General features: G+C 44.6%; 1 protein-coding gene across 1 annotated transcript in view; it reads right to left on the bottom strand.

Moving 5' to 3' along the window:
- Nucleotides 1–4,578, bottom strand: part of PDE8B (phosphodiesterase 8B) — a 163,576-nt gene extending 158,998 nt beyond the window's left edge. The window contains exon 1 of the mRNA XM_030566063.1: nucleotides 4,264–4,578. Within this exon, the coding sequence (XP_030421923.1) occupies nucleotides 4,264–4,578 (315 nt within the window). The remainder of the gene's footprint in view (nucleotides 1–4,263) is intronic.
- Nucleotides 4,579–26,373: the final 21,795 nt, after the last annotated feature.

The following is a 26,373-nucleotide window of genomic DNA, read 5'->3' as shown; positions in this document are numbered from 1 at the left end:
CCATCCTCCTCCTCGCCATTCATGGCAGGGGGTCTCTGACTTGGGTTTCTCAGAGGTATCCATGGTGCTCTGCAGGGTCCTGGTGGGGTTTCTACCAAGTATAGCATGTATCCCATCGTAAAAGTGGCAGGTCTGTGGCTCGGCACCCACACCAGATTGACTGTTGGTCTCCCCAGCCTTCTGGTGCATCTGCTGCAGTTCCTTCACCTTCATGCGGCACTGCTGCTGATCCGCGTCATATTCCTTCACCTGCATCCTCCATGCAATCTGCTTGTAGATGTCCATGTTTTTACGACTGCTTCATAGCTGGGCCTGCACAGCCTCTTCTCCCTACAGGCCCAAGATATCCAATATCTCCTGTCTACAGGCCAAAGCACATCTGGAGGATGTAGCCTGCATGATCGGTCGGGCAGCTGCAAACCAGGGAGAGTCACAAGGTGTGCTCATCAAGCTGGACAATCAGGAACAAGCATTTTAAAAATATGTGGGGGCTTTAAAAGAGGAGGAGGATGGCTTTCAGTATCTATGACCCATGGACAGTGGAGTTCACCGTTGTAACCAGATTGGTCACTGTCAGGCATTGTGGGACAGTTGCTGGAGAACTCTGAGGGTTGACGTAGGTAACATGGTGTTAACACTCACACTACATCAACCATAGTACGTTGACCGTGACTCAGCACCGTTCAGAGAGGTGGTGTTATTGCATTGTTGCAATGGGGTGCTTACGCTGGCAGGAGACAAAAATTGAATGTACAGCACAAGGCAACATATGTCAACCTAACTTTGTAGTCTACAGAAAGCCTTAGTGAAGTATTCTCATTGCAGCTATAGCCTACCAGAGTGAACATTAGGCTAGGAGTCAGGAGTTCTGGGTTCTAGTTCCAACTGTGCTACAAACTCACTGTGTGATAATGGGTAAGTCAGTTAAACTCAGTCTCAGTTAACCTATCTATAAAATGCTTACACACCCTTGTTAAGCATTTGAGATCTACAGAGAAAAGAGCAGAATATAAGCGTACAGTCTCATTATTGCTCATGTGACCAAGGCGAGCAGGAACTGACCCTGAATGTTGTCTAACAGACTTGAATGCTTGAGGCTGATGAAGACTAGAACATTGTTAAAAAGTAAGCGGGGAAATGTATTTTTATAATCATTGTCTCATTCATAATGAGCTATAGATTATTTGGATGTAAATCAAGTTTATGCAAGGACATTTTAAACAACAACAATCAGTCTTTGTCACCTTTCACTGGACTGAAAACATACTGTGGGTAAACTTCTCTTTTAATGCCAGTTGTATACTGTGATAATGCAATTACACTGATCAACTTGAAAGTGTTTATAAAGAAACTGATATGCAAATGATCCACCACTGAAGTGTAGCCACCTCAGGCAAGCAATGCATTAACCAGGAGCTGCACTATACAACTGTTTATGAAAGAAAGTAGAGAGGAAACAGCAATGGAAATGTATGTAGAACTACATAGCACATAGTTATCCAAACTTGAATTTGATGAAGACATCAGTATTAACATGCCTACTAATGCTATATATGAATAAATCTATTTTCTTTCACTAAAGATAACTCAGACCACAATGGAGATGCTGCATTCCTGATAATATAATATATAGAGCCAAGAATTATGATTGTTTATATTCAGCTGTCCATTGTTTAACTGATGATTTGCCAAAATTCTGAATATTTTTTCTTTAAATTTGTTTTACGTATCTATCACTACAGAACTACAGTATCATGCTTTTAATTTCTCTCTGTAACCAGGTCGGAAATGAACAGTGTTTTGTATGGGTAATAATTCTGTAAATTCCAATCTCACTTAGTCACAGAATGTAAAATATGTACAAGTGTGGGCATTATTCCTCTGGCTTACTTTTATAGAACATAGTGACAAAAGTTAAAGGGAAATTTGAATTTGGCCCAAAACTTAAATGCTGTAAAAACAAGATTTTATAAAATCTAAAAACAGAAATATTCTAATTTTTTTAACGTTTCAATGAAAACAGTTGTTTTCAAGTAAATGAGCATTCATCTGCAGTGTCTGACTCCAAAACATTACAGAACCAAGAACTTAAAAGTCAAACTGACTTCACTGATTTTCATTGTTCACGCTGAGAGAAAAGTAAAAAAACAAGCAGAACATAAATTATGGAAATTAAATTGCATTTTTAAAATACATTTATTTGTAATAGCCAAAAGAGTTATTGGTAACATATGTAAAGGAATGTATTTGTTTATAACATATGTTTTTAAAACAACATTGTCCCTTTAAAAAGACACAATTTGAAACCAAGACACCATTTTTTTGAGAGAGAGAGAGAGAATGTGTGCGCGTGTGTTAAAAGCGGTGTGGAGAATTGTATCTGCCCCATGTTTTGTAGGTTTTACAACCACATTTTCTTATCCTTTAAAATGTTTTTCTCCCATGTTGCTGTGTGAAACACCCATACAACAAACAGGGGAAACTGACTAACTAGCTATTGCCCCAGTCCTGTTCCCATTGAAGTCAACAATAAACTTCTGTTCATTTTAAGGGAGCAGGATCAGTCCGTCTCTATGATGGAAACAATGAAACCAAGTATATACAGAATGCTATGAAATGTATACAGCAAGTAAGTATACCACAGGACATTATTTTCCCTGTAATCTCTTTCACTTATATGAATCTTATGTGTTTCAAGTGAAAAGACGTCAGACAGAAATATGATTTTTAAGTTGATGGTGTCCTTTTAATTTCTAAGTTATTGTGTACTGTCACATCATTACAGCATGAGAAAGTAACTAAATTTAAACTGTATCACAATCAAACCTCCACAGTCTCCAATCACAACCTTTTGAGTGTGATGACACCATGAACAAGTAATTCCTACAGACCCTCCAGGGCTATGAAGAGAAAATGCCAGGCCACTTTAATATTAATCAAAGGCTATTCCTAAAAATCAAACCAAACAAAATACAAATGGGGGGGGGGGAGAGACAGCAAAACTACATTACATAATAAGCCTCCTAACTACTACATCTAACCTGTAACACTTCGCATGCACATTGCTGCAACACACACCATAACCACTGATGGCTGGAATCAAGCCATAGACTTCCAGCGAATAAATCCGATAGACTAAACCCATCTGTTCAACTACTTCACCACCTACTAGCCCAGGGGTAGGCAACCTATGGCATGTGTGCCGAAGCCAGCATGCAAGCTGATTTTCAGTGGCACTCACACTGCCTGGGTCCTGGCCACCCATCGGGGGGGGGGGCCTCTGCATTTTAATTTTAAATGAAGCATCTTAAACATTTGAAAAACCTTATTTACTTCACATACAAGAATAGTCTGTTTCTATATTATAGAAAGAGACCTTCTAAAAACGTTAAAATGGCACGTGAAAACTTAAATCAGAGTGAATAAATGAAGACTCAGCACATCACCTCTGCAAGGTTGCCGACCTCTGTACTAGCCATACTACAGTCATGTCTGTCCAAGATGTACTTACTTGTGCAGTTATGTACTGTATATACATGGGTGATTTTTGTTTGTTTGTTTGGAGTGGAGTGCATAGGTGCTGGAACTAAGGGTACTGGCACACCCCCTGGCTTGAAGTGGTTTCCATTATACAGAGGGGTTACAATTTGGTTCAATGGCTCTCAGCCCCCTCACTATAAAAATTGTCCCAGCACCCGCTGGAGTGTTAGAACTGAGTATTAGTCCTACTAAAATAATTCAGCAGAGGGATGGGGAAAACAGGCTCTTAGACTGCCTGGAAACCAGAATAGCCTCGCTCCCCGCCCTATACACCCACCCACCCACCAGTGTCATGCATCCAGCCGCTTTTGGAGGGAGCCCAAGGCTGACATACACCCAACCCACCCCCCGGAAAGCTACTGTCCGCGCACGCGGCCCACGTGCATTCGGGGCGCGTTCCGCTTCTCACTGCTGCGCTCAGTGTGCCGAGAAAACCGAGCTCCCCGGGTCCCCAGCCCGCGGCCCCGAGCGCTGCCGCTCCAGCTTTGGCCAGCGCCTCTGCGCGGACTCGGTGCCCGGCCGCAGGGGCTGGGATCATCTGCTGCTGGAGCGATGCCCTGGGCACCAAGGCAACGGGTCCCTGCGGCTGCATCCTCCCCGGCGCAGCTCTCCGCAGCGCCGGGCGGCGCGTCCCCGGCTCCCCGGAGCAGGGCAGCTCTGTCAGGCAAGCCCCCACTCGGCCCCCGCCCAGTGAGCGCGGCGCACCTGCCGCCCCGCCTTTACCTTGACACTGGCGTGGCTGGTCTGGGTCTCCGCCTCGGTGCTGCTGCAGCAGCGGCGCGCCCCGGCCCGGCCGGCGGCCGCGGGCTCCCTGCGCTCCTGGCGGCGCGGGCCCGGGCAGGGCGGCGGCTGGCGGCTCTTGTAGGCGAGCACCGAGGGGATGGAGTCGGCCGCGTCGGTCTTGACGAAGAGGCCGTGCAGGGTGGCGGCGGTGCCCTGCGAGAGGGCGGCGGTCTGGTGCGGGGAGGTGGACTCGTCCGAGTCCCGGCAGTAGATCACGCCGCTCTGCGAGACGTGGATGCTGGGCGCGCAGCCCATCCCGCTCCCAGCCCAGCCGCAGCCCGCTGGGGGCCGCCGCCGCCCCTGTGCAGCTCTGCCTGGGGCACCGCCCGCCGCCGCTCGCTGCCTGTGGCGCTCGCCGTGCCGCTCTCTCCCATTTATCTCCTCGCTGACTCCCGGCCCCCTCCTGCGGGGCTCGCGGCGGGCCCTCTTCCCCGCACAGCACAGAGCAGCGAGGCGGCAGCTCCCCCCGCGCCGCGAGCCTGGGGTCACTTGTGGCGGCGGCCGGAGGCGCCTGGCTAGCTCGGCGGCGCGGCGGGCCCTCCCGCCCCGGGTCAGGCTCTCTCACCAACTGCAGAGTAGCATGCCCTGTGCACCGCCATCCAGGACAGCCGCCTTTGCGGCGTCTCCTGCTCAGCTCTCTTGGGCGCCTTGATTTCAGTTTACCTTCCACCCCATCCCCCAGTGTCCCCTGGAGTCTCCTCCTAAACCTCTCGCTGCAGCTGTGACAGACCCCCTCGCCCCTGGGCTCTGCTCCCCAGCCCGCACTACCGTGAGGATTTTAATAAGCCCAAATGCTCGGTCTCTCTCTTGAACTCCTGCTCGCTACTGCTGCCCAGCCACTGCATCGTGGTGGTGATGCAAAACAAGAAGGCGTTGTTTCCTTGGCAGATCTCCCTCCCCACTTTTTGCATTCTCTCTTTTCCGACCTCCTGTTCCTACACCTGCTGCTACTAGTGTCCTTAGCAGCATTAGTGCAGTGGGACTGTCCTCAGAGCTGCTACAAATAAGATAGGAGGGAGCAGGACTGTACTTTAGACCTCTCTATCCCCCTTCAGCATCATCTTATTAACACTGTTTGTATGTTTTTGCTGAACTATATACAGGCAAAAAGCTCCTCAATCAAGACAGAGCGATTTGTTTCCTAGGAACGTTATGTATATAAACCTTTTCATCCCTCTGTAGGTCTCCTTAACTTAAAGATTTGTTCTAAAATGGGCCAAGGGAAAGTCCTGATTCTCTAAAAGAGTAGATCTTGTAGTACTGGTCAGAATAGTCATAAAAAGATTAAAGTAGTTTGCAGGATTCAAAATGGACCCATTTCTCATTAAAAATATTAATCAAAATCATTTTGGTAAGCAAAAAAAAATCCTATAATGATTTCATGAACATTTTCATACAAATTTCAATCATAAAAGGCATAAACATGAAGAATACAGGAAAAGCTCAACAGGTTTTTGGGCAAATAAGTTCTTTTTAAAATAAAAGGGTATTTTTCTGTTAAAAAAAAACTGAATTCCACCTCCTCCACCATCCATGCTATAACAACCAAATTAGGTCCCTGTTCTTGCGAAGGACTTGTAGAAATGAATAACCTTATGCACTTAGAGTAATTTCCTTAACCTCAAGTAGGGTCAATGACCTGTGTAAATCTTTGTAGGACTGAGGTTTAAATCACTTGATGTTGAATGGCAAGTTTTAAATAACATATGATTTATGAAGTGTCACCCTAGCGGTTTGCTTACTGCCTAATAAAGCTTTAATCTGCTGCTAATCAAAAATTGACAGACCTCTCAGGACCTTTTCATTCATAGATAAGGTCAGAAGGGACTAATGTGGTCATCTAATCTGACCTCCCAATATAACACAAACCATAAAATTTCCTCAGAATAATTCCTGTTAGAACTAGAGCAAATCTTTTTTTGGGGGGAAAAAAACACATCTAATCTTGATTTTAAAATTGCCAGTGATGGAGAATGCACCATAACCCTTGGTAAATTTTGTCAATGCTTAATTACCCTCACTGTTAAAAATTTACGCCTCATTTCCAGTCTGAATTTGTCTAGCTTCAACTTCCACCCATGGGAGGTATGTATAAAAGGCTTTGGGAGGCTAAGCTTCTCCCAAAAAAGGCTGGCCATGCAGGAGGGCAAATGCTGCGATTGCAGCACAGGTCACCTCCTTTGGAGGCGCACCAGCCAGCCACCTTTGGAGCACCAGAAGCTTCCTAGAAGTGGGGGAACCACCAGTGCCTCAACCATGGCCCCAACCACACTCTACCCCAAGGCTCTGCCCCACCTCAGTCTCTTCTCCTGAGGCCCCACCCTTGCTCTCCCTCTTCTCCCAAAGCCTTCTCCTTTGCTGCTCACTCCTCTCAGCCCAGAAAGGAGCAAGGGGCAGGCAGGCAAGGCCTTGGGGGAAACGGCAGAGAGGAGCAGGCAGAGCTGGGATGGGGCCTTGGGGAAAGAGGCAAAGTGGGAGTGGAGCCTTGGGGCAGGGCTATGGTCCAGGCACCAGTAGCCCCTCACATTTCTAGGGAGCTTCTGGCACTCACATCTAAGCCTCCTCAAATGGAAGTCTCACACGCCGCCTATGCTTCCAGCCATTGGATCTTGTTATATCTTTGCTAGATTGAAGAGATGATTATCAAATTTTTGTTCTCTGTGTAGGTACTTACAGGCTGAGATAAAATTGCCCCTTAACCTACTCTTTGTTAAGCTAAATATTTTCCAATCCTTTAAGCATCCTTGTGTCTCTTTTCTTAACCTTCTCCAGTTTATCAATATCTTTTGAATATTGGACACAGTATTCCAGCACTGGTTACAGCAGTACCAAATGCAAAGGTGATATAACCTCTCCACTCCGACTCGTGAGTCCTCTGTTTAGTTCTCCTTAGAATGATAGCTAAAGTGTGAACATACTGTTTCCCCAAATCTGACTTTTTTTTCCAAGTGTTGTTACAATTCTAGAAACAAGGAATTATTATTAGTGCAAGAATTGTGCTATGAATGCTGGAGACAACTGGTTTGATTATACTGAAATAAGACCCTTTTTATTTCATATCTTAAATAGAATGTAATATTAATAAAGTGTGTAAATGGATAGTCTTGGAGACTAGATTCTGCTGTTTATTCACAACTAGGTGAAGCATGTGTGAGCAGTAACAGTGGGAGCTTCCCAATCAAGATGCTTTCACCTAAAGGGTTGATCTGTATGCAGATCCACTCAGTCTGAGGCTTCCATTGCTGCTGAGACTGCCAACATGTGAGGATGACTGTGGCAATGAGGACTCTTGTTCACTAAGAATGGGACTGAGACCACCAACTGATTTCACAAAGGCCTCTAAAGTGCAGTTAGACCATTTCTGGTTACTGTTGACCTATGCTGGATTTGGCAATCAAATCCATTAAAAAAAGTTTTGATTTTTCAACAGTCCTACATAAACTTCACAAACTGGGCCTTAGCTCATATGCTATGTATGCTGCATATCTGTTTTTTGCACTGTGCTACCACATTCTGATTATTCACACTGGGAAAAGGCATGAGAACAAACTAGAGTGTAGAACTAATGAAGTGGACCACACTTCACTATCAAAGCACGTTGCTTTTGTTGCTTCCTATCCTCACTTTTGGGATGGTATGCAGATTGTAAGTGTAACACAACAGACCCTGGTGGTCAGCAGGCGGGATTGAACCTGGGACCTCTGGAGCTAAATGGATGAGTCTTTACTGCAGTTGTGGGCAAACTTATTAGCCCAAGGACCACATTTGGGTATGGAAATTGTATGGGGGGCCATGAATGCTCACAAAATTGGGGTTGGGGTGCAAGAGGGGGTGAGGGCTTCGCTGGGGGTGAGGGCTCTGGGGTGGACCAGAAATGAGGAGTTCAGGGTGTGGAAGAGGGCTCCAGGCTGGGGCAAGGGGTTGGGGTGTGAGGGGGGAGAGCTCCTGGTGGGGCTGGGGTTGAGGGGTTTGGGATGCAGGAGGGTGCTCCAGGCTGGGACCGAGGTGTTCGGAGGATAGATGGGGGATCAGGGCTGGGGCAGGGGATTGGGGCACTGGAGGAGGTCAGAAGTGCAGCTTCCAGGGAGCGCTTACCTCAAGCAGCTCTGGAAGCAGCAGAATGTCCCACCTCCAGCTCCTACGCAGAGGTGCAGCCAGGCAGCTCTACGTGCTGCCCCATCCACAGGCACTGCCCCTGCAGCTCCCGGTTGCAGCAGCATGTCCCCTCCCCAGCTCCCATGCAGGGGCACAGCCAGGTGGCTCTTCACGCTGCCCCACCAGCAGGTGCCACCCTGGCAGCTCCCGTTGGCAGTGGTTCCCAGCCAATGGGAGCTGCAGGGGCGGCACTTGGGGCAGGGTCAGCATGCGGAGCCCCCTGGCCACCCCTACATGTAAGAGCTAGAAGAGGGACATGCCGCTGCTTCCAGGAGCCACGTGGAGTGGCCACGGCATGCGCAGAGCGGGGCAAGCCCCTGACCCCATTCCTCAGCTGGAGTGTAGCAAGCCCCAGACCCTGCTCCCTGACTGGAGCGCAAGAGATGGATTAAAATGTCTGACGGGTTGGACACGACCCGTAGTTTACCTACCCCTGCTCTACTGCATGAGCTAAAAGCCACATGGCCCTTAGTTAAGGCTGTAGCAGACTCATTAATCTCTAAGTGGTCTCAGTGCCACTAGATGGGACATAACATCATGCCCTTTGGTTACACAAGCTCTTCTGGGCAGACACCTTGCCTTCATACCTGCCTATAACCACCTAGTACAAAATTAATTACAATATATAATATATTACACTGAATAATAATGTTCATGGGACATTTTAAATGACAACATTTTAATTGTTCCTTACAACTACATTTCTTTTAAACTATTTTGACTTTAGTTTCATCTCTGATAAACAGCGTGGCTACATTTTCTGATGGGGAGAGTTGGGAGTTCTAGTGACTTGCCCAAGCTTACACTTGAAAACTGTGGCAAAGCCAGGAATAGAGCCCAAATGGCCTGACTCAGAGTCCTATGCTTTAGCCACAAGATCATCATTCCCCTTCAGCAAGCTGCATTCAGAACAACATTAGCTACAAGGGCCTTTTGATGGCTAGGTCTTGGATTTAATCCCTATTACATTATTATGTAACTGTCTCATACATTCAACCAAGATTTTACAGTATTTAGAATTTTAATGTATGCTTTGCAAGTAAACATAGTATTTTGAATCTTCAGACAGTTTGATTAAAATATGTCACATCAAACCTGTGTTTATATTGTTCAGCTGTTCAGTCAACTTTTATAAATCAGTCTAAATTATTACATCTTTATTTCACCAGCCAATCAGTATCTAGGTTTCCTCAACATTCTGAAGTAGATTTAGGGCCCCGTCCTGCTACAATCACAGTCCATCAGAGCTTTTGCCATTGATGTTAGTGAAAGAAGGAACCTACCTTTATTTTGAATCTGCTTCTGCAATTTTCTTACTTGAGTATCCCCTACTTGTATGATTACTCCCAATTCATGTCACAGGGTATTTCATAGGAGTCAAAGCTGCAGGACTGACCGTATTTCTAGGTATGATTCTGAGGATTTCTATTGATTTCTGCCTAATGACGAAGTTTCATAGATTCATAGACTCCAAGGCCAGAAGGGACCATTGTGATCATCTAGTCAGACGTCCTGTATAGCACAGGCCACTTAACTTCTCCCAAAAATACCTAGAGCAGGTTCTTTATAAAAAAAAGTGTCTAATCTTGATTTAAAAATTGTCAGTGATGGAGAATACACCACCAAATTTATTAAATTGTTATGGCTAATTACGCTCACGTAAAAATGTATACCATTTTCCAGTCTGATTGTGTCTAGTTTCAATTTCTAGCCACTGGGTCATGTTATACCTTTCTGTGCTAGATTGAAGAGCCCATTATTAAATATTTGTTCCCCGTGCAGATATACTTATAAACTGTGTCACTCCTTAACCTCTTTGTTAAGCTAAATAGATTGAGTTATCTGAGTTTATCACAAGCCATGTTTTTCAATCCTTTAATCATTCTATTGGCTCTTCTTTGAACCCCTCTCCAATTTATCAACATCCTTCTTGAATTGTGGTTAATTTTCCATTTCCTTTGTAATAAGGAGGTTCTTACCTTTTAAAAATGCCCACCCAACATATGATTTTTAAGTGCAGAGAATGTTAACTTGAAAAAATGGAAATGATTCATATTAAATTAATACATATCCTGAGATGTCTCATGTTGTAGGGGCCTGCGATTGAGAGGTACTGGAGCATTTAAGACAGGCTTGATAAGGGTGTAGGCTACAGGATGGGGAACGGAAGATGATGTCAGCTGAGATGTAGTAGGCAGAAGACGAGTAGTGCAGGTCCTTGAAGGTAAGTCTTGAATTTGATGCAGAAAGTGAGAAGAAGGCAATGATTTGGTCAGAACAGCAAGAGAGATGGATGAGTTTGGCAACAACATAGACTGGAGGAGCAGCATGAGATGCCAGGTGGCCAGAGAGGAGTAGCTGACATGAGAAGTGATCTAGGCATGGACAAGGGTTTTAGCAGTGCGGGGTGTTGAGGTAAAGAGTTAAGGATGGATTTTAGAGATGTTCTAGAGGAAGAAGAGATAGGATATGGCAAGAGTTTGGATGGGAGGAGAAAGATTGAAGAATTGAAGACAAAATTGAGGTGACAAACTAGTAGTCAGAGACATACAGGAGAGCAAGGGACCAAAGACAGAACTTGCTTAATGAGGAGTCAGCCAAACTTTGACCTCACTTATACACACTTTACGCACCTCCAGAATTTGGCCCATTATATCTCACCTCTGGGAAACACACACAGTGAGCATAAAAAGGCTGTTTTGTTTTATTTGCTTTCCCAGTAAAAAGAAGCTGTCACTGATAAAGGCTTTTAGGGTAAGTGCCATGAAACTGTGCACCCTCTAACAAACTTTGCACTTGGAAGAAACTGCTTTCCTGTGCATTTCAGTGAGATTAACTTAAGTACATGAATGGCTCTGGAAGAGATCTCTGAAACATGGAGGGGGCTATTCTCTCAGTGCAAAGCAATGGAAATACATCTTTCCTTTAATATTAGAGGAAATTAAACCTGTAAATCCCTTCACAATGAGAGGAGAATATACTCCTCCAAACTTCAGATCCCTTCCAAAGCCAGTTATAGACTTCACTTTTCCCTCAATATTAAGATTTTATGTTATTGGTAGTTTGGTAAATTTCAACGTTTCTACTGTACTAGTATTATTGGAAGTTACATCATCACAGTGAGAGAATATGCTATTTCACTGGTCACATTTTACAGGGATCTAAAAAATCTGGTCTCTGACAAATTTCTTCTGAAGACAATTACCTCTATTTATGTTAATTTGCCATAAAGCCAGTTTAAAATGTATAAATAATCCTGAGTAGGAAAAAGTTCCTTACATTAGTATGGGAGCTCCCATACAGCTTGGCAATTCCTCAGCCCAATTCATATCAAACTAGGGAGATTTAAAAACTACAGTGCAAACTAATGTGATGCATATCTAGACTGAAGCAAAATACATACTTAAATTAGTCTGGATAATTTAAATTAAATTAAGTGCTGTGGTTTTTAATCTTCCATATATCAATTTCGAAATAATAGCCACGATAAATGGCTTCTTGTGGTATTCTACTTATGTGTGCTTTTGTTTTTGTAATCTCTAATGATAAATTATTGAGCATTACTTTCATGCTCTTACTCACAAACACAATGCAAAGGAAATTGCATTCACCTTGCTTCTCCTGTCCAATATTGTAACATAGAGGGTTGTTTTTTTAATCTTCCTGAGGTAAATATTGGACCATACTTTGCACTCCATGAGTCAGGGTATGTCTACACTACGGGATTATTCCGATTTTAAATAAACCGGTTTTGTAAAACAGATTGTACAAAGTCGAGTGCACGCGGCCACACTAAGCACATTAATTCGGTGGCGTGCGTCCGTGCACCGAGGCTAGCGTCGATTTCTGGAGCGTTGCACTGTAGGTAGCTATCCCGGAGCTATCCCATAGTTCCCATAGTCTCCCCCACCCATTGGAATTATGGGTTGAGATCCCAATGCATGATGGTGCAAAAATAGTGTCGCGGGTGATTCTGGGTAAATGTCATCACTCATTCCTTCCTCCGTGAAAGCAACGGCAGACAATCATTTCGCGCCCTTTTTCCCTGGATTGCCCTGGCAGACACCATAGCATGGCAACAATGGATCCAGTTTTGCCTTTTGTCACTGTTACCGTATGTGTACTGGATGCCACTGACAGAGGCGGTACTGCAGCGCTACACAGCAGCATTCATTTGCCTTTGCAAGATAGCAGAGACAGTTATCAGTTGTTCTGTACTGTCTGCTATGCCATTGTAAATTGGCGATGAGATGATGGTTATCAGTCATTCTGTACTGTCTGCTGCTGTCATGGGTGCTCCTGGCTGAGGTCGGCTGGGAGCGCAAAGACAAAAATCGGAATGACCCCCCGGGTCATTCCCTCCTTTATGGTTTATCTAAAAATAGAGTCAGTCCTACCTAGAATATGGGGCAAGTGTGCTAGAGAACCAGTGTACCAGAGAGCACAGCTGCTCCGTGTCAGATCCCTCAGAAATGATGAGCTGCATGCCATTCTAGGGGGTGCCCCTGCAACAACCCCACCTGTTGCTTCCCTGCTCCCCCAACCCTCCTGGGCTACCGTTGCAGTGTCCCCCCCATTTGTGTCATGAAGTAATAAAGAATGCAGGAATAAGAAACATTGACTTGTTAGTGAGATAAAATGAGGTGGAGGCAGCCTCCAGCTGCTATGATAGTCCAGGCAGGACATTAAATGGTGCGGGGAAGAGGAGCCCAGAATCCCACTGCTATGATAATCCAGGCAGTACAGAATCTTTTCTTTAGACATGAAAGGAGGGAGCTGATGGAGCTCAGCTCCCAGTTGCTATGATGAAGACTGTTACCAGCCGTTCTGTACCATCTACTGGGAATGACCGAGAGTCATTCCTATTTTCACCCAGGCGCCCCCGCTGACCTCACCTGAGGCCAGCCAGGAGCACTTACGGGCTGATGATGATGATGGATAGCAGTCATATTGTACCGTCTGCCACCGAGGAGGGGAGGGGAGGGGAGAGGGTGCTGCTGTTAATTGCCCCAGCACCGTGTCTACCAGCAGCATGCAGTAGACATAGGGTGACATATAAAAAAGTCAAGAAACAATTTTTTTCCCTTTTCTTTCACGAGGGGGAGGGGGCAAATTGACAAGCTATACCCTGAACCACCCCAGACAATGTGTTTGACCCTACAGGCATTTGGAGCTCAGCCAATAATGCAAATGCTTTTCAGAGACTGCAGGGACTGTGGGATAGCTGGAGTCCTCCCTCCATGAGCATCCATTTGATTCTTTGGCTTTCCGTTACGCTTGTCACGCAGCACTATGCTAAGTCCCTGCTGTGGCCTCTGTCTGGAGATTTATTCAAATGCTTTGGCATTTCGTCTTTTGGAATGGAGCTCTGATAGAACAGATTTGCCTCCCCATACAGCGATCAGATCCAGTATCTCCCATACAGTCCATGCTGGAGCTCTTTTTGGATTTGAGACTGCATCGCCACCCGTGCTGATCAGAGCTCCACGCTGGGCAAACAGGAAATGAAATTCAAAAGTTTGCGGGGCTTCTCCTGTCTACCTGGCCAGTGCATCCGAGTTCGGATTGTTATCCAGAGCAGTCACAATGGTGCACTGTGGGATACCGCCCGGAGACCAATACCGTAGATTTGCAGCCACACTAACCCTAATCCAACATGGTAATACCAATTTCAGCGCTACTCCTCTCGTCGGGGAGGAGTACAGAAACCGGTTTAAAGAGCCCTTTACATCGATATAAAGGGCCTCGTTGTGTGGATCGGTGCAGCGTTAAATCAGTTTAACGCTGCTAAAAATCGGTATAAACGCGTAGTGTAGAGCAGGCCTCAGATTGTGCTTCTGTTTATATCAGTGTAAACTTGGAGGAACTTCATTCAGGTCAGTGAACTCCCTCTATTTAACTGAAATCAAAATCCAGACCTATATCTTTATTCTGCCCTGGGTCACTTTCACCTTGTCACTGCAAAAATGATAAGTTGCCACAATAAATAAATATAGCTCAGGGCCCTGATCCTCTAGTTCTAACTCAGGATAATCTCCTAGTGGGAACACTTGCATAGTAAGGTACTACTACTGCCACTGTGACTCAGGTTGAGTAGTCCCATTAAACCCAGTGAGTCTGTTTGCTTTACTTGGGGAAATACTACTCAATATTGCTAAGGGTGGCAGAACTGGACAGATTTTGAGCAGCCCTGATATGGGCATGCAGTGAAGGGGAGGCTGGAAGGAGCTTCCACCTTTCCTCCCTGCCCTTCAATAAGGGCAAGGAAGAAGTGCATCCCCTGCATTCACAGGGGAGCAGCTACTTCTTCTCAACTCTCCTGGGGGGGGGGTGGGAAGCTTGGTCATTTCCTCGTAAACTTATCATTTGTTTGTTTCACTTTGTAACATTGTTTCCCATTGATTAATTGTTAAATCAACAACTTCTTTCTATTTGCACAGTAAATACTGCCTAGGTGGTTACTGCATTTGAAAAAAACAAAAATCAAACCAAAACTTTTGGCTCCAAATATCTTTGTTGATTTTTGCCAGCAATCTGCACCTTATTAGGTTAAACAAGGTCAAGTAGAGTCAGCAGTGTAAATTGCATGGGACTTGCAAGTCTGCTTGTGTGATGTGTTTCTGAGAAATACTTGGGACTCCCAGGCCAAGGCAGCAGAGTCAGAGCAAATGAGAGTGAAAGTCTCCCCCAGTTCCTGCCCAGTGGTAAGCAGGGAATAGAAGCTGTGAATGGAATTATCTCATTGGCTGGATGCAAGCACTTCACAAAATGTTTGCCTAAAGACTTTGAATGACATACCCTTTGTAACCCTAAAACTTTGTGAAGGAAGATATGGAATTTTATGGAAGAATCAATTACATCAGTGGTTCTCAACAGGGGTCTGGGGCCCACTGGGGGCCCATGAACAGGTTTTAATGAGGTCCACTAAGAAGGGCCGGCATTAAACTTGCTGGGGCTCCAAGCCCTGCCACTCGAGGCTGAAGCTGAAGAGTGAGCAACTTAGCTTCCAGGGCCACCTGTGATGTGGGGCCCCAGGCAATTGCCCCCCTTGCTACCCGCCTAATGCCAGCCCTGGCTTTTATATGCAAATGCAGTTGTAGCACAGGAGTTTTTAAGAGCATGTGGTAGATGCAGGGGGAGGGCTCAGAAAGAAAAAAGTCAAGAACCTCTGACCTACATGACAGCAAGATTTAGGCAGAAATTTTGTGGAAAATCCCAAAACCAAAGCTCACAGTGAGACAAGAGTAAAAGCAGGATATATTTGGATCCTGCCTGATTTTTGCCCACCAAGTTCCCAGTCAAATAGAGAACAAGTTGAGCTGCTCAGATTGTACCAAAAATGAGATAACTGGCTCTGTGGATGAGGGGAGAGGAGTGGACATGTTATTCCTTGACTTTAGCAAAGCTTTTGATATGGTCTCCCACAGTATTCTTGCCAGCAAGTTAAAGTATAGACTGGATGAATGGACTAGAAAGTGGATAGAAAGCTGGCTAGATCTTTGGGCTCAATGGGTAGTGATCAATGGCTCCATGTCTAGTTGGCATGCAGTATCAAGCAGAGTTCTCCAAGGGTCAGTTTTGTTCAATATCTTCATTAATGATCTGGAGGACGGTGTAGATTGCACCCTCGGCAAGTTTGCTGATGACATGAAACTGGGAAGAGTGGTAGGTAAGCTGGAAGGTAGGGATAGGTTACAGAAGGACCTAGACAAATTAGAGGATTGGGCCAAAAAAAAATCTGATGAGGTTTAACAAGGACAAGTGCAGAGTCCTTCACTTAGGACAGAAGAATCCCATGCACTGCTACAAACTAGGGACCAAGTGGCTAGGCAGCAGTTCTGCAGAAAAGGACCAAGAGGTACAGTGGACAAGAAGTTGAATATGAGTCAACAGTGTGCCCTTGTTGCCAAGAAGGCTAATGGCATTTTGGGCTGTATAAGTAGGGGCATTGCCAGCAGATTGAGGGAGCATGATCATTCCCCTCTATTTGACATTGGTGAGGCCTCATCTGGAGTACTGTGTCCAGTTTTGGGCCCCACACTACAAGGAAGATGTGAAAAAATTGGAAAGAGTCCAGCAGAGGGCAACAAAAACGATTAGGGGGCTGATGCACGTGACTTATGAGGAGAGGCTGAGGGAACTTGGATTATTTAGTCTGCAGAAGAGAAGAATGAGGGGGGATTTGATAGCTGCTTTCAACTACCTGAAAGGAGTTTCCAAAGAGGATGGATCTAGACTGTTCTCAGTGGTAGCAGATGAGAGAACAAGGACTAATAGTCTCAAGTTGCAGTGGGGGAGATTTAGGTTGGATATTAGGAAAAAATCTTTTTCACTAGGAGGGTGGTGAAGCACTGGAATGGGTTACCTAGGAGGTGGTGGAATCTCCTTCCTTAGAGGTTTTTAAGGTCAGGCTTGATGAAGCCCTGGCTGAGATGATTTAGTTGGGGATAGGTCCTGCTTTGAGCAGAGGGTTGGACTAGATGACCTCCTGAGGTCCCTTCCAACCCAGATATTATATGATTCTATTAAAAATATCTGGATCTAGATTCATCCTGGATCATGGGTGTCCTAAAACCAGCCTCTGGACCCAGCCAAACTTTGGTCCTGACTCCCCCATTTCTGATAGCTAAATAGAGAACAATTCTAGTTGTTCCAGCTGCACCAAAAAAATCTGGACCCTGATGGACCCTAGTGCACCAGCACCATAAAACCCAGGATCTAGTAGGTAGATCCTCCTATTTGAATCCATCCAATTCTAGGCCTTCAACCCCTCCGATATCCCTGCATGAATGGAGGACAAGCATTCTCTGCTGCACCAACATATTCCAGACCTAGACATCTCAATGCATGAACACTGCAAAATTCTGAATCTGGCACCTGGATGACTTGTGTTAAGCCTAAAGGGACCGACTCAGCAACAGAGCTGCACTTATTTTCCAATGCCTCTGTCTTGCTTATCAACTCCCCCATTGCTCGCCTGCCCCACACAGCCCTGTTACCTTCTCCTTTGGTCCGTTCAGCAGCGCTTCCGTGCAGCTGATCCCATTCATTGTAAATGGATTCCCGTGTCCGGGTGCCGAGAAGAGCTCCCAGGGTGAAGAGATCTGTTAAATTCAGAGTGAAGTGGGCGGCTCTGTTTTCTCTAACATGGGGTCAATTTGGGAGCTGGCCCGAGGCAGCCAGCGGACGTCCTGTCAGCTGATCCCAGGTGAGGAAGGACTAAATAGTCTCCAAGTTCAGCTTTCACTCTCTCCCTGCCTCCGGCTCCCCCATAGGACGGCTGGCTCCCAGCGCCCCTCCTGATCTTGCTGGACCTATGGCTGCCTGTTCATACAATCACTGGTTTCCTCCCCCTCGCGCAGCACCCAGCCTAATTCTACCCTACAACAGGTGTGGCAGCTCTGCTCTGCACTACCCAGCCAATACCTCACGGCAGAGCCACACACAGTAAGACACTGCCACGCCTGGACAGACCTTCCAGACAATAATGCACACGCAGAATAACTGGAGAAGGGACGGGCTTAGCCCTCGTGCTTTGCAGGGACAGGAGAAGGACTTCCTGACGCCCCCGGGTCCCACCCCACTCCATTCAAAATAAAGCTGTTAGAGAATCTTCCTGGCCTGTCACTGACAACTTCTCACGCCTCCCTCTTCAGCGCCATCGACTCCCTCTCCGTTTGCCTCTTGCATCAAATTCAGGCTTCAGTACTCACCTCAAAGCTCTTCACCCTTGTCCCTTGCTGTGCCATCCTCTCCTCCACTCCTCCTCGCCCTTTGCTCAATTTAAAGTAGCCCCTGAATAGAAAATCATATTATAGGGAAAATAAGGTAAAGAAAAAGGCTTACAAATGCCACCATACTAGTAAAACAAATACATGTTCTCTACCAGGTCTTGTTACAATCCATTACAAGTGGTAGTCTTTTGAAAATGATAAACACACACACACACAAATATACTTTGGTATGTCTAAAATAACCCATAGTAATGGTAGTGATGCACTGAAAGCAGTTGTCAGGACATATATGTTAAAATTCCATCATCAATATGAAGGAAGAAGGAAGTGATTTCCCTGTGTCTGATGGTGAGCATTCTACTCCCTGGGTAAATCATGACTGCCAGAGATGACTTTGATCCCAGGAATCACAGAAATACTCCCAGGAGCAAATCTGAAATATACCAGTTTGCAACAAGCATCATGTATTTTAAATAACATTTCCTGAGGATGATTCCATTGAAGTCCACTGAATTAGCTCTCTTTCTCTCACTCATATTTTACATGCACCTTTAACAAATGTTATTTTTTCTGAAAACAGGCTGAAAATATATTGGAAGTATAGCATAGTATTCACATTGATTTAAGAACAGGTTTATAACTCCCGCCACATGTGTATTTATTATTATTACTATTATTGTTTTTATGTAGCAATGAGGGACTCCAAATAGGAATCAGGGCCCCATTGTGCTAAGCAGTGTACAAACACAGAACTAACAGACAGTCACTTCCCTGAAAAGCCTGCAATCTGAGTACAGGATGAGACACAGCAGGTGGACACAACAAAGGCAAATTTAACAGTGAGAAGATTATGAACAGCAAGATAAAGCAGTGTTCACAGCACACCAGCTGCCTGACCAAAATCCCCACAGTACCACCATATCATTTCAAATTGCTAAAAATTAAGTTATAAATAGGAAAAGCTAAACAATATGGATCAATACATTGTCCCTGATAGACACCGGTCCATGCTGAAGACTGTGAGGTGCTGCAGTACTCCAGGGAGAGCTCTCAGAAGAAACACAATCAGGAGAATCGCTTCCTCCCAGAGTTCACTGGCGTGCACGGGGAATGCATCCCCAGCAACATCTTTAAGGAGGATGCAGCATGTTGTCCTCTTTGTAGCCATCCATCTCCAATGGCTGGTGTAAAGGGGCCCCACCTCATTTCCACTCTCTTCAGGTCCCTAATCCTGCACCACTGAAATGAATGGGAGTTTTGCCATTGATTTCAGAGGTGCAGGATTGGGTTTTAGGATAGCCTGCATCCCTGGGGCTCTAGAAGGAAGCTTCATGAGAGTAAGGACTGTGCCTGTGCCTAATCTGAGCACAGAGACACAAGACCCTTCCCCATCCCTCATGCTTCATCACAAGTGGCAGGCATAATCTAGCCTTATATGCAGACTTCAAAATCAGCTTCCCTTGGTTATTGTAAAGCATTGTCAAACTGAGATCTTTTGCAGTTTCCCTCTGGGCTTTTCAATGCATTTCCTTTTGTAGTTTCCCAGTCAGGCCAACATGCTCTTTCAGGATTTGCAAGTGGAATGTTGAGGAAGACCACAAAGTGAGAATTTATATATTAAAATAATATATATTCATAAATGAGGATGCACATATTATTCATTATGATTGTTATTTTTTATTAGCACATCCTATAGGTTTGAAATTATGTTTGTTTCACCTTTCCTCCTATCTAAGGTCTTACCAAGGACAAGCAGGAACACCTGTCTAACCATAAAATCATGATTTGATGACAATATATCATAAGAGAATGTGATCAGCTAATGGTAGCATACAGCTGGGTGACTAGAGCAGGGTGTTATTCACGAAGATGTCCTGCAAAAAACATGCCGTGTAAAACATTTGCTCAAAATAATACTTGCTGTCGTCATTAACACATAAAAAGGGCCGTTCTTCAGAGAAGGGAGCGTGGCTTTCAATAATAACAATACATTGGCACTCCCAAATGTGCAGCTATAATTATAAAGACATACATAAGCCTGATAAAGCTGTTTGTCTTATGATGGAGTCTAGGCTCCTGATCCTGCAACACATATCCATGCATGTAGCCAAACTGATTTCAGTGGCCATTGGTTCGGTTTTCCCCTCCTATCCCCATACAGAAATAATCCTGGGACATAAAGGGTGGAAACCCCTTCCCTTGCAGAGACTTTCTAGGACCATTTTGTCATGGAAAGCTTTGTTATTTCTTCCCTCTTTCCCTTGGAGAATAGACAGTTCCTTCCCTTAGCTCTGTGGATACCCTGCAACTTGTCCCAGCTCTCAGCACAGGTCTAAAAAGCCACCCTGCTAGGGTTTCCCCAACTGCAGTTGTTCATAGTCCCCTTATAAGGTATTCACTCAGCGTGGAGAGGAAAAAGAAGAGTTCAAGAAACCCCAGATTGCATTATGTCTACACTGGCTTTTTGGTAGTACACAGAAGAGGGTTGTGTCATCCACAGCCTTTGCTCTTGGCTGCCCCAGCTCACCCCCTCTGCAGCTGCAGATCTCTAACCCTGCAGAGGAAAGGGGATGGTACTAAAAAGGCAACTGACCTCCTATCCGTATGGGAAATGGAGATCCATGTTCAAAGGACCTCCTGTGAGCTTTGTATAGTCCAGGTGATCTGGCCCATTGATTTTGTTAGGACTACAGGTATGAGTAAAGCCCATAGGACCCAGCATCAATTCTGTTGTCTATAGGCTTCAGAGTGTATGGGCTGTCAAACTCACTTTTAATTTGCTCGAGTTAATCTTTGACAGTTTAAGCTTTGTGTGCAGTCAATGCCATGTTATTTTAACTCAAACATAAATTGAATCTGATGACATGTACAGCAGCTTCTTGTTTTGCCTTGAATCATTCATTTAGTTATTAGACAATCACTTTATTTTTACTTATAATACATTCTGTTAATCTGAAAATGTGATTGGGTTCCCTTTATGTTCTTGTGAAGCAAATCAATAAAAGATAATGCAGTGTATAAATATTCTATTAAAATCCGGAAAACTTCTTTTTAACAAAAATGATATATTTTATTGCTAACACAAACATCAATGAGAGATCTCACTTATGCACAGATTAATGTGCATCTGACGAGTAATGTATGCAGTAATAAAACCAGAGCTCATTGACTGAAGTTAAAGAAATGATGGCCCTATCAGCAATTCTGACAGAATTCCTGTAAACCATGGATGGTTGCAATATAAAACCAGTTGACAGACCTTTATAAAACAATTAGAGGAGACAGCAAGGGGGCATGCTATACACGTTTTTTTTGGAGAAGAAAGGAATTTAATATAATCTATCTAGGATATTTTTAGGACATCCATTACCACATTATCTGAGCACCTATCCTACAGTCATTGACGTTAACATGATGAATGCTATCTTATCTTTCTCATTGTTGCATAACATACAGATTTATTGGGTCATATGGTCTCCTGACCCTGGAAGACTCCTGTGCCTCTAATAAAAACAGAAGCCCCCACCGCCCCCCTTTGAGGCAGGATACATTCTGAAGCTAAAAGGTGATGCTTAGAAATCCCAAATAACTCTAAATAGATATAGTTGCATCTTCAGAAGACATCTGTCAAAAATGAAATGTATTTCACCATTCTGAAGTAGACTTAGATATTAAAGCAACATGAAATAAGAAATCCTCCATCCCCAACAATTCAGGGCCTCCTACATCTTTAAAAAAAATATTCCAAGTTATGTCTTGGGGGACTCTCCCACTGAACACATTACACTTTGCTCTAGCATATGACCAGGAATGTTCATCTCTTTATTGAGAGGCGGGAAGACCTCTTTTCAAAAATTCTACTTCTTTTGGAGGCTAGACACTGCTCAAAGGTATCAGTTACAACAGAAAGATATGAACATTTCTATTGTATATACAGGTAGGGCTATAGCAGTGGCTCTCAACCTTTCCAGACTACTGTCCCCCTTTCAGGAGTCTGATTTGTCTAGCATTCCCCAAGTTTCACCTCACTTAAAAACGACTTGTTTATAAAATCAGACATCAAAATACAAAAGTGTCACAGCGCACTAGTACTGGAAAATTGCTTGCTTTCTCATTTTTACCATCTAATTCTTAAATAAACTGATTAGAATATAAATATTGCACTTATATTTCAGTGTGATACTTGAGCCTCTTTTTCATTTGTCAGTCAGTCTGAAGCCAAGCCCTGCTGCCTAGGGCTGAAGCCTTGCTTGCCACCCGCCCCAAACCTGTCCCATGAGTCCCTAGGGGCTGCAACTCCCAGACTGAGAAACACTGATCTGGATGAATTGAGTATCCCCTGGAAGACCTCTCAGTACCCCCAAGGGTACACCTACCCCTGATTGAGAAGCACCAGTCTACCATACTTAGAAGGGCAAGGGTTCTTGGCTATTGGAAGGAAGGAAGGAAGAATTAAGATTAATCATTTTGTCTCCATGAACTCTCAAACAAAGCACTAAACAAGTGTTTGGGACACATATAAACATTCACACTGACATGGTAAAACAATCTACAATGAAATTATTTAACACTGCTTAATCTACATTAGTAAATTCAGATTGCATCATGTAGTTTGTGCCTGTGCGTAACTATGCATGACTGAACAGTACAGGACTCAGTGTAATGCAGCCCTGATTGATAAAAGCTGCGTGCGTAAGCCATTAATATTTGTGAAGCTCACAGGGACCATTGGACAAACTGTGCTATACAAATACAAAGCAGCGTTATTACTATGTAAAAGCAGCAAAGAATCCTGTGGCACCTTATAGACTAACAGACGTTTTGGAGCATGAGCTTTCGTGGGTGAATACCCACTTCGTCAGATGCATATTACTATGCTTATAACTGAAACTCTTGTGGAGATAAGAAATAGAGACTGCCTGCAATGCACATGTTTAACAACTGTGATTGAAATCTCTTCAATGCTGTAGCTGAGAAACTACCACACAGCTCTCTACCTCAATACATAGAATCTCAGTCTGAGTTTTTTCAGCTTTTTGTACCTGAGTTGTTGTTATTCGTATTACCCATACCACCTAGGAGCCCCAATGATGGACCAGGATCCGATTGCGCTAGGTGCTGTACAAACACTGAACAAAATGATGGTCCCTGCCCCAGACAGTTTATAATCTAAGAATAAGACAAGAGACAATGGATGGATGCAGACAGATGAAGGAGTACAAGGAAACAATGAGATAATACTGTCTAAATAGACAAGACAGACACAAAGTGGGGCAAGTAGTAGACCTCAGAAGCAGAGTGAACAATGTGATGGCGGTAAATGTCATGTTAGTTCCATGACTAGGGGGAGGGGAGTTACTTAGAAGGGGATCAGTTAAATAGAAAGAAAAAAGGGAAGGGAGGAACAGCTGTGGAGTGAAACTAACATGAAGAGACTAGGAGGCGAAGAGAATCCCTTTCATTATATGCTCCGGTGTCTAATCTCGACGTACTGTGTCAAGGTATTGATATTCAAATCTGCAGATCCCAGCTATCCACAGATGGCTTTTGTTCAGACAGCACAGATCTTTTCTTTGTGTTCCCATATTTGATGAGTTATGTATAAGAAGATACAAACAATTATGAGAATATAACATACCATTGCTCTTGGAGTGACCAGAGCTCTTTAATTTTAGAAAAGCTTATGCTGAGGACCATCGGGATCATTATTTGACGGGGTGTGGGAGGAAATCACACGACATTGTAATGTAAAATTGTAAGTCAAGGTCTGAACAGAAACAATATGTGGAGCAGAAATAAAAAAGAAAGGGGCAAAATCCTTTAAATAGAAACCATAGGGGAATATAACAGTTCCCGAGGGTATATATGAGAGGCATGGTGTATATTTTTTCTGAACTGCTCATTGCCACCTAAACAATAAGAAAACAAGCCCAATAACTTCAATCCACCCCTTCCACAACAGATTGGGATGAGTATGCATCTCACTGTCTTCCACACAACATTTAAGACTCTTCACTATTTAGTGCAACAATACAATTAACAATATTTGTCTCCCTTCCCATCTATGGGAAGAGGGGAGTAAAGCAAAGATCAGCATTGATCAGACTACACAGTGGAGTTATGTAATTTTGTAAGGTGCTCAGATACCACGGTGATGAGTCAGACAGACAGAGTAGACCTTCAAACCAAACAAACTATGGCAGATTGTAAAAGGCAGAAGCTGGGACAAGAAACAATACTAGATCTATAGTAACAAAGAGGCACGGTTGCAATGCACAATTACTCAATTCATTACACTTTGAAAGCTAACTTAAGAGTCAATTTGAGAAACGCCAATCAGTGATACCACTGCACACAGGCAGTTCTAAATGTCAAGTAGCAACATCATACGTTTATCTTGCACAGGCTGTAAGATCAGCTAAGATCTAGTCTAGGACCTTCTTTAGCTGATCTTACAGCCTGTGCAAGATAAAACATTTAGAACTGCCTGTGTGAAAATTTGGGAAATGATAGAGACAGAAGCAAATCAATGGCCCAACCAGCTAAGGGCTTTTGACCTACAGAAGGGGAATAAGAGGAGGCATGACGAAGAGAAGGAACAAGAGATGCATCTCCTTCAGGAACATCTTAAGTGGTAGTGGAGTGATCATGCAAAATCTGTGGGGCCCACTAGGACCATCCTACAGTCTTCTTGAAAACTCCTCTAGCAAGTGTAATTTAGCTTCCAATATTCAAAAATGGCTTCGAAATTTCACCTGTAATTCTGTGTGCAATACTATTTGTGGCCACAAATACTATTTGTACCTTATTAACAGATACAATCCATTTTTGCTCACACATTAGGAAGCTAGATATTTACATTCTGTTATCTGCTGGCACAAAGTATTGGGCACACAAAGTCCACAGGCTCAAATCTAGAAGCCAGGATGGAGCCCATTTTAAAATTTGACCTTTAAATGGCAATGTTTTTCTTATGCATAGGAAGAGATTAACATTTTCTGTAGCAAGAAGTTTCAGATAATAATGTTAATAAATATAAAGCTAAAGAAGGAAACAAATTCCCAGAGGAATCACACCAGTTTGGATTTATGGTGACCATGGTTAATTTTAATTAAGAAAACATGTACATATTTTTTAGAGAATTTTTCCAAGATATTTGTGTATTTGCAGCTTTCAGGACTCTGGGGTCACTCTGCTTCTGTCTGCCTCATACCTGCAACTCCATCCCCTCATGTCTCCTTCCTCCCACTTCCTTATTTCTAACTAACTCCCTTACTAGCCTCTCTTCTCTAGCTCCTGGCTCTTTACTAGTCTGCCTATAAGCAAGCAACTGGATCTCCTGTCCTGAAAAACTGTTCTTGACTCCAGGCTGATTCTCAAACTACTTCCTCACCTCTCCTCACCTTCACCTCCAAGATCTTGAGCATGCTGTTTACTCATCCATCCCAGCTGTCCATTTAGATCTCTCTAGTCTGGCTCCACCCTCTCTGCTCCATCAAAATTGTGCTCATCAAGGTCACCAATGACATCCTCTTAACACAGCAGTCCCCAAACTTCTGAGGGTCGCATCTTCCTTACCCCAGTCCATGCCCCTCTGTGCCCCAGAGCTGGGGCTGGGAGTGAGGCCATGCTCTGGGTAGGGGGACACGGAGGGAATAAGGTGGCTGGGGCTAGGGCTGCACCTGGGGGTGAGGCTGGGGCTGGGAGTTGTGGCCGTGGCCTGGGGCTGAGGCTGGGGGTGGGATTGGAGCTGCAGCTGGGCTGTGGTGGGGGCTGACAGCTGGGCCCATGGCCAGGTGCAGCTCTGCTCCCAGCCTCACCTCCAGCCTCACCCCGGGCTAGTAATAGAGCTGCAGCCAGTAGCCAAGGGTCGGGGTGGCACAAGGCTGGGGGCGGGTGTGGTGCCAAGAGACCAGGATGTAACTGAGGGCAAGACTGGAGCAAAGCTGGGGGCAGGGAGGGGATGAATGGTGCCCCCTTCCTGCCCCCTGTGGGAGCTGGCCCAGGCCCTGCTGCCCACCCTCCACCCCTAATGTTCCTCCACGCCCCACAATTTGGGGACCTCTGTTCTAACTAAATGCCAAAGACCAATGGAGTGGTAAATAACAATGATGACTGCTCACTTATATCAGGCACTCTGGCTTGCTTGGTAAAATGAGTG

Source organism: Gopherus evgoodei, chromosome 6, assembly GCF_007399415.2.
Source record: "Gopherus evgoodei ecotype Sinaloan lineage chromosome 6, rGopEvg1_v1.p, whole genome shotgun sequence".
Taxonomy (NCBI): domain Eukaryota; kingdom Metazoa; phylum Chordata; order Testudines; family Testudinidae; genus Gopherus; species Gopherus evgoodei.
Note: the sequence above shows the minus strand (reverse complement) of the source record. Positions and strands in the feature narration are given on the sequence as shown.